The sequence below is a fragment of the Peromyscus eremicus genome, chromosome 17 (genome assembly GCF_949786415.1).
Source record: "Peromyscus eremicus chromosome 17, PerEre_H2_v1, whole genome shotgun sequence".
In the NCBI taxonomy this organism is placed as follows: Eukaryota; Metazoa; Chordata; class Mammalia; order Rodentia; family Cricetidae; genus Peromyscus; species Peromyscus eremicus.
In genome coordinates this window covers 25567577-25581122 of record NC_081433.1, presented here as the reverse complement: position 1 = coordinate 25581122, position 13546 = coordinate 25567577, and the positions used below count along the sequence as shown (strand labels likewise).

At 46.8% G+C, this 13546-nt stretch overlaps 1 protein-coding gene across 1 annotated transcript; it reads right to left on the bottom strand.

Moving 5' to 3' along the window:
• Positions 1-1051: 1051 nt before the first annotated feature.
• Positions 1052-11698, bottom strand: Mboat4 (membrane bound O-acyltransferase domain containing 4). Its single transcript, XM_059244215.1, has 3 exons — positions 11580-11698; positions 6670-6894; positions 1052-2015 (listed from the first exon to the last, which is right to left on the bottom strand). Exons 1-3 carry the CDS (start codon positions 11696-11698, stop codon positions 1052-1054), a joined length of 1308 nt encoding a protein of 435 aa, XP_059100198.1.
• Positions 11699-13546: the final 1848 nt, after the last annotated feature.

Sequence of the window (13546 nt, the reverse complement as noted above, 5' to 3'; positions counted from 1 at the left end):
GTGTGTTGGTGGGAGTTGTTTTTGTTTTTTTAATGTAGTGGTGAAGATTGAACCTAGGACCTCACACATGCTGGGCAAACACTCAATATGATGCCCTCCAAATACCATTTATGTGTTTTCTTTGTTTTGGTTTTGGTTTGTCCGCCCCACCCCACCCCCAGACAGGGTTTCTCTGTGTAGTCCTGGCTGTCCTGGAACTCGATTTGTAGACCAGGCTGACCTTGAACTCACAGAGATCCTCCTGCCTCTGCCTCTGCCTCTGCCTCCCAAGTGCTGGGATTAAAGGCGTGCGCCATCACTGCCCAGCATGCCTTATGTTTTTATATACTGCTTCACTTAAATGTCTCTTCCACGTCTAGAAAAGTAAGTCCATGTGCTTCTCTGGTTTTAACCCAGCAGCAACAGAATAGCTTGTTAAATGTAGGTGTCTTAGTCACTGTTCTATTGCTGTGAAGAGACACCATGACCACGGCAACTCTTCTAAAGGAAAACATTTAATTGGGGCTGGCTTACAGTTTCAGAGGTTCAGTCCATTATCATCATGACAGAGAGCATGGTCATACAGGCAACGTGGGGCTGGAGAAGGAGCTGAGACTTCTACATCCTGATCCACAGGCAGACAGCAGAGTTTAGGCCAGCCTGGGCTTTTGAACCCTCAAAGCCCACTCCCAGGGACACACTTCCTCAAACAAGACCACACCCCCAAATCCTTTCAAATAGTGCCACTCCCTAAACATTTAAATAGGAACCTATGGAGGCTAGTCTTATTCAAACTACCACAGTAGGCCAGCACATTTCTGTGGCCAGGCATCAGGTTTATCCATCCAATACTTAAAAACTTTTATCATGAAAAAAATTGAAATACGGGGTTGGGGATTTAGCTCAGTGGTAGAGCGCTTGCCTAGCAAGCACAAGGCCCTGGGTTCGATCCTCAGCTCAAAAAAAAAAAAAAAAAAAAAAAAAAATTGAAATTCTTTAATCATCAATGCATCCTCTGGCATTTCCTAAGGTCGGTTTCATGGCTGGATGGGGCTGGGGGCGCGGGGGACTTTCAGTTACATTTCTGTTTTCTCTTCGCTAATAGAAAAAGCAAAACACAGTACACCCCGGGGAAGATACTGTTGTAAGAACAACACAGCCGGCCTAGAGAGGAAAGACTCCGGCCCTCCACCGCCAGCATAACATAGGCAATGATGAGCTGGGTCTGGGCCCAGGTGAGGGCTCTATAGAGCAGCCGCAGGGGCCGGGAGCTGATCGATACATTGGCAAAAGTGTGAATCCGGTAATCGGCTTCCACCATGACAGACCAGCACAGGAAGCCAAACACCTGCCCGGGGTGGAGCCCATGCCACCAGGCGGAGAAGGCAAAAGTCTGCAGCACCGGCCAGCGCTGGCTGTTCTGGAAGACCAGCCGCCGGAGCCACCGGGCCGTGCTCCGGTTCCACTGCCTCGCGAACAGGGAGATCCTGTGGGTGGTTTCCAGGGTCCACATGTCCACGTCGGGGATGTATCCCTCCTCCCCAGACCTCTGGCCAGCCTCAGACCCAAAGCCCGCCGCCTGGAGGAGAGAGTCGTCCAGGATCCAGTGGGAGTAGTAGGTGAGTTTGAAGAGCCCAGCTGTGGACCACATGACGTAGATGCACTCCAGCTGCTGACACTCATCCAGCCCGGCTCCTGCACTCACCGCCCTCCTCAGCACCACCTTGAGGCATTCCAGACCCACAATCTGCACGCCCCTCCAGGTCAGAGCCCAGAATGAGATACTGGGATACGAAGAGCTTGGCCTTTCAACACAAGCCTGAAATCTCTGAAAAGAACACAGGGGGCCTCCCAGGAGGGCAGGGAAAAAGAGCAAGTAGCTGAAATAGGGTAGAGTCTCGCTGAGGCACTCAGACAAAGAACTCCTATTCCTGATGCCGCCCAACGCTCCCTCCACTTTCCCCTCACGAATGTCCAGTGAGAGCGACGTGACTCTCTGGGTCAAGAGCATGAGAGAAGAAAGAGTGATGTAGAACCTGAAAGAGATTTAAATAAATACATGCATGAAGCCACGCTGGATTTATTCTCTCGTTCCTGTTCCGACCTGCCCACAGATCTCATAGCAAACCATATTCCACAAAGGACTCCTGTGGGAGCCCGTTCTCAGGTTCCTCGTGGCTTCATTCAGCAGGTCCGCATAGAGGATGATCAGACCACGGGCCTGAGTGTAGGTGTCTGAGATGGTCTGCACTTGGCTGTGCTGGGTGAGGAGGTCTTTTGCTCCACCCCTTGGCGGCTCTATAAAAACCCTGGGGCAGAGACAGAGCCGTTGGAAAAGGTTCCAGGCCCTCTCAAGGCTATCCTTTATTTTCTATCTGTTTATCTCCACAAAATAAATCCTTCTATCTAATATTTCCTGCTGCTCACACTCAAGAAAATTCTGGGGAACTATGGGGTTGATGAGTAAACGCCCCACAGACTCCTAGATTCTTTCAGAACCACACATTATTCCAGGGCAAAAACACTAATCACTGGATAGAAATGAAAAAAATTAATGCTGTGGGAAAATATTGATGATAATTTTTTTGAGACAGGATTTCACTTGTAGCCCTGGCTGAACTGGAACTCACGGGGCTACTCCTGACTGCCTTCTGAATGCTGGGATTAAAAGCATTGTGCTCCAGGGGCTGGAGAGATGGCTCAGCAGTTAAGAGCACTGATTGCTCTTCCAGAGGACCCTGGTTCAATTCCCAGCACCACATGGCAGCTTGCAACTATGTGAACTCCAGTATCCACCACCCTCACACAGATATATGTGCAGGCAAAATATCAGTGCACATAAAATAAAAATAAATAAATTATAAAAAGCATTGTGCTACCATATCTGGCTGGCTATTATATATACAATATATTTTAAATTTTTATTTTTATGTGTATGGGTGTGTTACCTGCATGCAAGTCTGGGTAATACTTACATACACACCTGAGGATTCCAGAAGGGAAAATCAGATCCCCTGGAACTGGAGTTTTGGATGGTTGTGAGCTGCCATGTGGCTGCTGGGAATTGAACCTGGGTCTTTTGCAAGAGCAGCCAGTGCTCTTAACCATTGAACCATCTCTCCTCCTCCTTGTTATACTATTTTAGAATGGCTTTAAAAGGACCGGAAAGATGGCTCAGTGGATTAAGGCACTTGAGGCTGATATCCTGAGTTCAACCCCAGGTCCCACATTCTAAAAAAAAAAAAAGAAAATTGGCTCCCAAAAGTTGCCTTCTGAGCCAGGTAGTGGTGACACACGCCTTTAATCCCAGCACTCAGGAGACAGAAGCAGGCGGATCTCTGTGAGTTTGAGGCCAGCCTGGGCTACAGAGTGAGTTCTAGGATAGCCAAGGCTACAGAAAAACCCTGTCTCAAAAAAAAAAAAAAAAGAAGAAGAAAAGAAAAAAGTTTACCTTCTAATCTCCACAGGAGTGCTGTGTCATGTACAATAAATACATTATTTATTAATTAATTAATTAAATTAATTAATTAAAATGTTCCCCAAAAAAAGAATGGCTTGTAAATATTAGGGTCAGAGCCAGTATGGTGATGCACACCTGTAATTACCACATTCAAGAGGCTGAGGCAGGAGGATGGTAAGCTGGAGGCTTGTCTGTACTATATAGTAAGTTCTAGAACATTCCATATATAAAAAAAATTTAAAAATCAATAAAAAGAAATTTAAGACCGGAGACATGGATACAAAAGAAGCAAGAATTCATAGAAAAGATTACAGGAAGTTGAAGTTTTTACATCTAAGCCAGGCCCTGGCTGTAATGTTCTGGTGACAGGGGATGTGCGCTGGAAAATGCATCAGGGTGAGCAGTGGCTCACGAGCAGCTGCCTCTGAACTTTCACCAGGACACCATCAGAGATCCTGCTGATGAGACTGCTGAGGACAGCCAATGACACACCGCATAGTCAAGAGCTGTCCCCAGCCGTGACTGTGTCCATCTGGGCACCTGACTTGAGGACATCAGATCCTCCTGCCTGACTAACCCTGAGATCAGGGTCGTGCGGTAGAATATTATTTTAAGCTGTGTGACTTTTGTTTATGCTGTATTTGTTTAACTCTATGAAGCTGTGTTGCTGTGTCTGTCTAACACACCTGATGGTCTAATAAAGAGCTGAACGGCCAATAGCGAGGCAGGAGAGAGAGACAGGTGGGGCTGGCAGGCAGAGAGGATCTATAGAAGGAGAAATCTGGGAGGAGAGGCAGAAGGAGCCAGAGAAGGAGGAGGACTCCAGGGGCGCCCCCCCCCAAAGAACAAAGAGCCAAAAGAGCAAAACAACCAACCACAGGGTACCCTCCAAATGCCAACTCCTCTTCTACTATAGCAGGCTGTGTCCCCCAGATTCACATCCTGAAGTTCCAACCCCTGGTGACTCAGTGTGAGCGTACTTAGAGACAGTCTTTAAAGGGGTGATTAAAGTGACATCATATGGGCAGACTCATCACGCTCATCCAACGTGACTAGAGAATTCGGACACACACAGTCACACGTGTGTGATCGACACACGCTCACGATGACCACGTGACAACCCAGGAGAAGGTGGCCATCTATGAGCTGAGGTGAGAAGGCTCAGATGCAGACCCTGTGCCTGCACACCATCCTTGCACTTCCGGCCCCCGAGCTGTGGAGAGATACAGTTCTGCTGTGTGTATCACTCAGTCAATGGGCTTGGCTCCAGCAGCTCTGGCTGGCTAGCACATGCTGTCTGTCATTCGCGTCTGCCCCAGCCTTCCTCCATCCGCTCAGAGCCTGTTCAACTTGCCCTTCTGGCCTCTGTCGGGTCCTGGCTTCCTACTGCGTCCTGATTCATCATATTCTGTACAGTAATCCCACCCACTTGCCATCTAATCCTTCCCAGAGAAGCAAGCCTTAAGTCAGTCTATCCCCGAACCTAACCCACCCATGTGTGTGTGTGTGTGTGTGTGTGTGTGTGTGTGTGTGTGTATATGTGTGTCTGTGTGTGTGTCTGTGTGTATGTATGTGTGTCTGTGTGTATGTATGTGTCTGTGTGTCTGTGTGTATCTGTGTATGTCTTGTGTGTGTGTGTCTTATATGTGTGTATACGTGTATGTCTGTGTCTGTGTATATCTCTGTGTGGGGGGGTGTCTATATCTATGTGTGTCTGTGTATTTGTATCTATCTGTGTGTGTCTGTCTGTGTGTATGTGTCTGTGTGTGTGTCTGTGTGTATCTGTGTATATCTTGTGTGTGTGTAAAGTGTGTGTGTCTGTATGTGTCTGTGTATGTCTGTGTGTGTCTGTGTATCTATGTGTGTGTGTGTCTGTGTGTATCTGTGTATATCTTGTGTGTGTGTAAAGTGTGTATGTCTGTGTGTATCTGTGTATGTATCTGTGTGTCTGTGTGTATCTGTGTATATCTTGTGTGTGTGTATGTGTGTGTGTGGTGTCTATATCTATGTGTGTGTGTGTGTGTGTGTGTGTGTGTGTGTGTGTGTGTCTGTGTCTGTGTCTATGTCTGTGTCTGTGTCTGTGTTGTATGCATACGTGGAGGCCAAGGGAAAATAAGGGATAGATGTCCTGCTCTATCCCTGTCTACCTTACTCCCTTGGTATACAGAGTCTGTCACTGAACCTGGAGTGAGGCTGGCTGTCATCGAGCCCCAGTGACTCTCCTGTCACCGCGCCTCCCCCAATATACACACAGAGCTGGGGTTACAAGTGCACACCCAACCACACCTAGCTTTTTCCACGAGTTCTTGAGGTTTGAACTCAGGTCCTCGTTTTGCACAGCAAGCCCTCTTACCCGCTGAGCCATCTCTATAAGCCCGCAAGTCTGAAGTCTTGGTGAACATTGTCTTATTTGTTTGTTGTTTTTGAGACAGGGTCTTATGCATCCCAGGCTGGTCTTGGATTTGCTATGTAACTGAGGATCACCTTAAACTCCTGATCCTCCTGCCTCTCCCTCCTTGTGCTGGGGTTACAGGCCAGTGTCACTATGTCTGGTTTCCCATCATTTTTAAAGGACTCTAGATGTAGTGGGAGTGGCGAATCCAGTGAGCTAATAGGTTCAAATCAGACGGTGACCTGCCGGGTGCTGTCATAGCCTGGATGCCCTGAGTGACACAGACCTCTGCCAGCTGACAGCCATGGCGTGCCAGGAACACTCGGTGTCAGGACCACAGACAGAGATACTTACTCTCCCAATCCTGCCAATCCCCCCGGCTCCTGACGCACGTCTCTAGTCTGTAATTAGCTCTTGGTTTTTGTTCTCTGAGGCTCTCTAGATTGGGTGGCTAGCCTTCTCGGGGATGGAAGGGGTGTGAGCCCAAAGAAAGACAGCAGGCCGCGGCAGCCAGGCCCTCTGTGATTTGGCTGTGCCCAAACTGCCAAGGCTGAGATGGGCAAACTGTCATCACTGCCAAGCACGATGACAGCTACACCAGATACCGAGTGCGTGGACAGCGGCGTGGAACGACTCTGTGTGGTTACAGAACTGCATTTGCGTTGATGGTCTCCAACACCACGCAAAGCCTTTCAAGAAAGCTATTGCCAGCTCTGGGTTCCTTTTCTAGGAAAAGAGGTTGAGCCCGGGGAGATACTAAAATAGCTTAAGAGCGTGCTCCACAGACGTGCAAGGATTAGAGTCAGCTCGGTACGAGCAAACCGACGGGGGCCTTTACCTCACAGGTGGAGGCTCTTGTAGGTAGTATTCGGTGTAGTGAAGACCCAGGTGGCACAGGGTCTGCCAGCCCATCTGAAAGAAGAAGGTCAGCCTGTGGACTTCCTGTGGACCGCGGGAGGAGACCAGAGCCACCGTGCAGAGAGTAGGGATGAAGATGAGCAAAGCATAGGGCCCCATGGCAGCCACAGCCAGGACACCTCCTCCAGCCAGGAGAAAGAGGTACCTGAAAGAGAAGAGACAACCAAGGTGACACTTAGGACAGTGTGGCAGTGGATTCCATCGTCATCATCCAAGGAATTTGACACAACATGTAAAGAAGCTGTGTGGTTGCCACAGTGACTCTTCCGTTCTGAAGGCAAGAGAGTCCAGGTCCCGTGTGAACTACTGCCTCTGGAGATAAATCCTGCTTCCTCTCTTGGTGACCCTGGTGACTCTTGCATGCCTATCATACAAGTGGCTATAACCACTAAGAGCCTGTGGTAATTTGAATGAGAATGGCCCCCATAGGCTCACATGTTTGAATGCTTGGTTCACAGTTAGTGGAACTGTTTGGGAAGGGTTAGGAGGTGTGGCTTTGTTGGAGTAGGTATGGACTTATTGGGGGAAGTGTGTTTTGAGGTTTCAAGCCTATGCCAGATTCTCTCTCTCTCTCTCTCTCTCTCTCTCTCTCTCTCTCTCTCTCTCTCTCTTCTCCCTCTTCCTCCCTCCCTCTATCCCTCCCTCCCTTCCTTTATCCCTCCCTCCCTTCTTCCCTCTCTCCCTATCTCTGCCTGTGGATCAGGATGTAAGCTCTCAACCCCATGCCTGCCTGCATGCCTCCATGTTTCCTGCCATCATGGACTAACTCTCTGAAACTGTAATCAAGCCCCCAATTCAATGCTTCCTTTTATAAGAGTTGCTTTAGTCATGGTGTCTCTTCCCAGCAATAGAACAGTGACTAAGACAATCCCAGACAGTTTGACAATGGGACTTCTCAAGATCTAACTGAGAAGCAATGTGAACAAGTGTGGGGTGTGAAAGAACTAGCAAGTCCCCCACCCCCAAAGCCAAGACCCTTTCCTCCTCACAGGGTGTACATCACCCAGCATATTTCAGAGAGCTGGAGAGAGGAGACTGTGGTGGCCCACAGAGGCTTCCTGGTGAGACCTTATTCAAGGTCAGAGAATCTGAGCTTACTTTACCCATCAGGGCTGCATAATAGGGTGATTTGGCCACAGGCGTGGTTACCAGGTGTTTAGAAGGGTCTACACTTGGCTGTACAGTGTGCTTTGATCTTGCAAGGGGAGGTCTTTTGCCACTCCCCTTGACGTATTATAAAAAGCTCTTTTGAATAAAGCTCCAGATGGCTGGGTATTGACCTAGGGCCCTCCAGAAGCTATCCTGTGTCTCTGTCTTTCTTATTGTCTCTTTCTATCTCTCTACCTAATATTTCCTCATTCCTCTCTCCTCCACCTAAGAACCCTTCGAAAGGTGGGAGCAGGTTGGAGCTGGACTCTGTCAGTCTCCATCAGGAGATACAGTGGCTCTCTCAGACAAGTATTTGAACACATAAGCAGCAAATCTTTATGTCAGCCCTTCATCCTCACTACTGATTTTAGCTCTCAGGAGCTCATAGTTTGCTTGGTTGTTGTTGTTTAATAGTTTACGAGAACTCTACAGTCATGGCAGAATCTTCATTTCTTCTCTCCAGCAGAGGACTGGCCTGTTCTCCCTTTCTTCGTTCTCTTCCCACCTGCCTTTCGCCACTGCCCGGCAGTCTTTCTTCATCAGCTCATGCAGTTCATGGCTTCCTTTCTCATTGCATAATCCAAGGAACCATAAATTACGTCAGTTATCTTGCTACTGCCAAAATGAGATCTGCCTCGAATTAAAGATGACTTGCTGGGCATGGTGTCCCATGCCTGGAATCCCAGCACTCAAGAGACTGAGGCAGGAGAATTACCAAGTCTAGGGCCAGCCTGGGCTTTATAGCAAGTTCCAGACTAGCCTTGGGTTATATAGTAAGGCCTTGTTTCAAAAAGACAGAGAGAAAAAGAAGCTGCCATCTGATATGGCTTTTCCGTTTGGCCAGCTTTTGCCAGTTTTCCTTCTTGGTATCACTGCCCTCCTAGTGTAAAAGTTCATTGCCACTGAAGTAGTGACAAGGTCAACATGTCTTCTGTGATGGTGAGCAGTCTTCAGATAGCCAGGGAAACAAAACACAGTTGTCTTCCTCAGCAACGTAAAGGTGCCCACATCGAAGCAACAGTGTGTGCCCCAGCCCTTGCTCAGGGGCCTCCAGGAGGAAGATGTGTAAAGTCTGGGAGAATCCATATTACATGGACTTGGTTCTTCTAGCCACAGTATGTGCCCCAGCCCTTGTTCCAGGAGGAAGATGTGTAAAGTCTGGGAGAGTCCATCTTATATGGACTTGGTTTTTCTTTCTGCATTACATGAAAAGTTTCTATTTCAATTTTGACACATTAATAAAGCTGGAGGAAGGCGTTGGAACACCTGTAATGTGGGCTAGCCCAGGCACAGCGGGGTGGGTGAACAAAGCTTGCATGTACTTCTCTACCACTCAGCACCCAGAGACACTGTCATCACGGGGTGTGGGTCCAGTGCCTGACACATATGAACCACAGTTCCTTTCCTGGGGTACCAGCAGATGACTCTGTGAGAAACTCTATTACATAAACCAGACCATTACTAGGCTTTTTTTTTTTTTTTTTTTTTTTTTTTTTTTTTTTTTTTAGCCTATGCTTGGGGTGACTCATCCCACATCACCCCAATTAACACTATGACCTAAGCCTTCTTGCTCTGTGTGGTGGTTTGAATGAGGATGACTCCCATGTGCACATATAAGCATCAAATAAGCTACATGCGTATACAGTGTAAGTTGTATAATTTATTGAGTGCTTTTGATTTCGTTTCTAGGCCTTCTGCTAGTAATGAGCAGTACTGAGGAGGCTGAGGCCATACAGCCATGAGTTCAAGGCCAGCCTGAGGTATACAGTGAGACCCTATCTCAGAAACAAACAAATAAACAAAATTCGAGGGTTAGGGACGTGACTCTGGTAGAGCCCTTGATAGCATGTGCAAGGCTCTGGGTTCCATCATTCCCAACACTGAAGTGACCGTGGCTGCAAGGGACAGGAGACAGACGGTTTTTTTTTTCTTCTTTTTGCATTTTACAGGTAAGGACAGGGTACCTCAGGAAGCTTATTCACATACAAAAAGACTCATCGAGAAAATTAGGACTCAACAGTCTTGGGGCTGGAGAAATGACTCAGTGGTTAAGAGCACTTACGCTCTTGTAGAGGACCTGGGTTTGATTTCAAGCACCCATATTGGGTGGATCACAACCCTCTGCAACTCCAGTTTCAGGGGATCTAATGCCTTCTCATGACTTTCATCAGCTCTTTCACACACAATGCACATATACACATGCAGACACACACACATAAAATAAATTTAAAAAATAAACAAAAGAACCTCAACAGGTCAAGAGAGCAATCTCAGCCCTAGAGTAGCTGCGTGGGGGTTAACCTTTACTTTCCTGTTCACCTCTCTCTACTGCCCTGTGAGTCTCTGTATACAGAAAGCTTCTTTGTAACTGTCCTCCCAAAGCTGGGTAGTGGTGATGCACGCTTTTAATCCCAGCACTCAGGAAACAGAGGACGGCAGATCTCTGAGTTTGAGGCCAGCCTGGTCTACAGAGTGAGTTCCAGGACAGCCAAGGCTGCACAGGGAAGCCCTGTCTCACAAAACAACAACCACAAAACAAAACCAAAGAACATCTGCTCCCCTACAGTCATCTCCCAGAAACAAGAGTAAGGGCCATCCACCAGCCGTGAACACAGGATAACACACCTAATTTAGTCAAACCCAGTAATTGCTAATATTAGGTATAGCTAGATTTGACTTAAGAGGATCCACTAGCTCTAAGGGGGGTGCTTAGCAGTAGAGTGCATTTTCAGCACGTGCAAAGCCCTGGGTTCCACCCTGAACGCCACACACATGGACACACACATGCACAGCTCCCCTAAATAAAAATCTTAGTTTCCTAAATAAGAAAAATTAGGAGGTCTGTTGCTTTATGCAATAGAGTGTTGACTTTTCGGAAGGATCTTCCACTAAGCCCTCTTCAAAACAGAACGTGCTTCTAAAGTACTGAGCTTAACAAAGAAAATATATAATCAGATCTTTAGTGACACCAATTTTAGACCAAACTGAGGTATAATCTACCAAGAATTGTTTTAACTTATTTCTCAAAAACAAAGAAACAAAATACCATCCAAAGGCAAATTTTAAAACTCAGACTTTTTTTTATAGATGTAACACACAAGCAATATTTTCCATACAGTTTAAATTCATGGTAAGAAAAATCCTATAAAACTAAGACTGCTAAAGACTATCCAGGATCTGTGGTCAGCACAGAGGTATACATTTTTGGATTACCAGTATCATCCCAATATCTATCCATTTTTGAGTCAATGCAAACATGAAGTTAATTTCTGAATAAGTTTTACTCTAATCCAGAGGTTCTCAACCCATGGATCACAACCCCCTTGACGGTCAAATATCAGATATCCTGCATATCAGATATTTACATTATGATTCATAACAGTAGCAAAATTATGGTTATGAAATAGCAACTGAATAACTTTAGAGTTGGGGGTCACCAAAACACGCAGAATTGTATTAAAGAGGCTCAGCATTAGGAAGGTTGCGAGCCACTGCTAATCTATAGACAATCGTTATCAAGCAGCCAATAATTGGTGACAGGGGTCCTGAGCGCAACACATACAGAAAGTACACATTGAGAGTAGTTAATGTGTGGCCTCCTCACGTACAGAACACTGCGCTTTCTTTCCACCCTATTACTGTACTTCTGGATGGAAAAGCAGCGTTAGTCATCCAGCCTACCTGGCCCAGGTGGAAAAGGAATCCATGCCGCAGAGATAATTAAACAGCAGTGCAAAGGGGAAAGCGGCCCCCTGATAAAGCAAGACGGGATGGAGGAAGAAGAGCCGGAGCCAATCCATGATGAACCCGGAACACACTGTCCTTCCTGGAGTTCTTCGCTGGTGCCCTCCCACAAGGGAAGTCACAGCCAGGCTCTCCCTGGCCTTTTTATGTGGTGTAGAAAGGCCTGCGGGAGCAGAACGAAGTGGAAGCTCTGGAGATAAGCCGTGTAAAGATTGGCTTCCTGATACAGGGGCCGAGCTATGGAAACCAGTTCATGCTGTGTTCTCTCACTTCACAGTGTTTACTGAAAAGTCGCTCTCAGAGGCGACATGGCATATTATTTGCCTTTTCATCCGTCACATTGTCATATATTTTCTCCACTAAGTCAACGAAAAGAAAAAAAAAATCTATTGTTGTGAACAAAGAGCCCTGGACTAACAACAAAAGGAAGGCAGATCCACAAGACAAAAAACAAGATTTCTCTTCTCCACTACCTCTCTTACAGTGCCCTTTCTACCATAGCACACACACACACCCCACATCATGTACCTATTTTTTTAAAGGATTTATTTATTTATGTATATGGATGCTCTATCTGCATGCATGCCCATACTCCAGAATAGAGCACCAGATCTCATTATAGATGGTTGTGAGCTGCCATGTGGTTGCTGGGAATTGAACTCAGGAACTCTGGAAGAGCCGCCTTTAACCACTGAGCCACCTCTCTAGCCCCTTGTACATATTTCTTGATTAGTTTATTTTCTGCTCTTCATAAGCAAATCAAGAGTTCAGCAAGGGGCAGGACCCTGTTTCATTTATTGCAATATTGCCAGCACACAGAATAGGGATACAAACCTATTTTGTATTCATTAAACATTTATTGAAGTTAAGGTTTGGAGGACAAAAAAAGTGTGGAGAGGAAATATTTAAAGAGAGTCTTTGAGGGATGGGTAATGCTGAGGAGATGTCCTCAAAGCCAGACAAGAGTGAGAAGCCATCTCTCAGCTAGTGGAGACCTGTCTGCTTAGCCTAGAACATTGCTGGGCTGTCGCCACCCAGCTCAACACATTTGCGGAGGGAGTTATCAGCCATGCATCCGACACTCTGGTACTGAAGAAAGATCGAAAAGCATTCAGGGTCTTATTCTCATGGATCTCAGCTCCAGTGGAGACAGTTGTCTTAGTGAGGCTTTCTATTGCTGTGAAGAGACACCATGACCACAGCAACTCTTATAAAGAAAACACATTTAATCGGGGCTGGTTTACAGTTCAGAGGTTTAGTCCATTATCGTCATGGTGGGACATGGTGGCATGCAGGCAGGCATGGTGCTGGAGAAGGAGCTGAGAGTCCTACATCTTGCAGGCAACAGGAAGCAGACTATCTCACTGGGGATGGCTTGAACATATATGAGACCTCAAAGCCTGCCTCCACAGTGACACACTTCCTCCAACAAGACAAGGCCACACCTCCTAGTGTCACTCCCTTTGGGGAGCTATTTTCTTTCAAACAGCCACAACAGTAAAAGAAATAAACTCAGCCTAAAAAAATAATCAGAACAGAAGGGTGCCGCTGTTTTGTTACATGATGCTGTGTTCTGAATGTCTGTATCCCCTCCTTAAAGCCTAATCCTCAAGGTGATGGCATTAAAAGATGAGGCTTGGGGACTGGATGAGGAATTCTCTGCCCTCCTGCATAGGATTAGGGGTCTTATTGAAGGGCTTGACGGAACTTATTTCCACCCCATAAGGATGCAGACAGGTACTATCTGTGAGGAACTGGCCCCCATCATAGAAACTACAATGCCCTGATTTCTAACTTCCCAGCCTCCGGAAGTATGAACAATACATTTCTATTATTTAGTCCCCACACGATGCCGCATAAAAAGGTGCTAGAGCCAGAGAGATCTGAGAACTTGGCCTTTACCT

Excerpts from the sequence above, each read along its gene's own strand:
- Mboat4 (XM_059244215.1), bottom strand. The coding sequence starts at position 11,698 with ATGGATTGGCTCCGGCTCTTCTTCCTCCATCCCGTCTTGCTTTATCAG. Across the intron at positions 6,895-11,579 it reads TCCTTTTCCACCTGGGCCAG|GTACCTCTTTCTCCTGGCTG; the intron begins GTAGGCTGGATG and ends CTTCTCTTTCAG. Across the intron at positions 2,016-6,669 it reads CAAGAGCCTCCACCTGTGAG|GTTCTACATCACTCTTTCTT; the intron begins GTAAAGGCCCCC and ends AATCTCTTTCAG.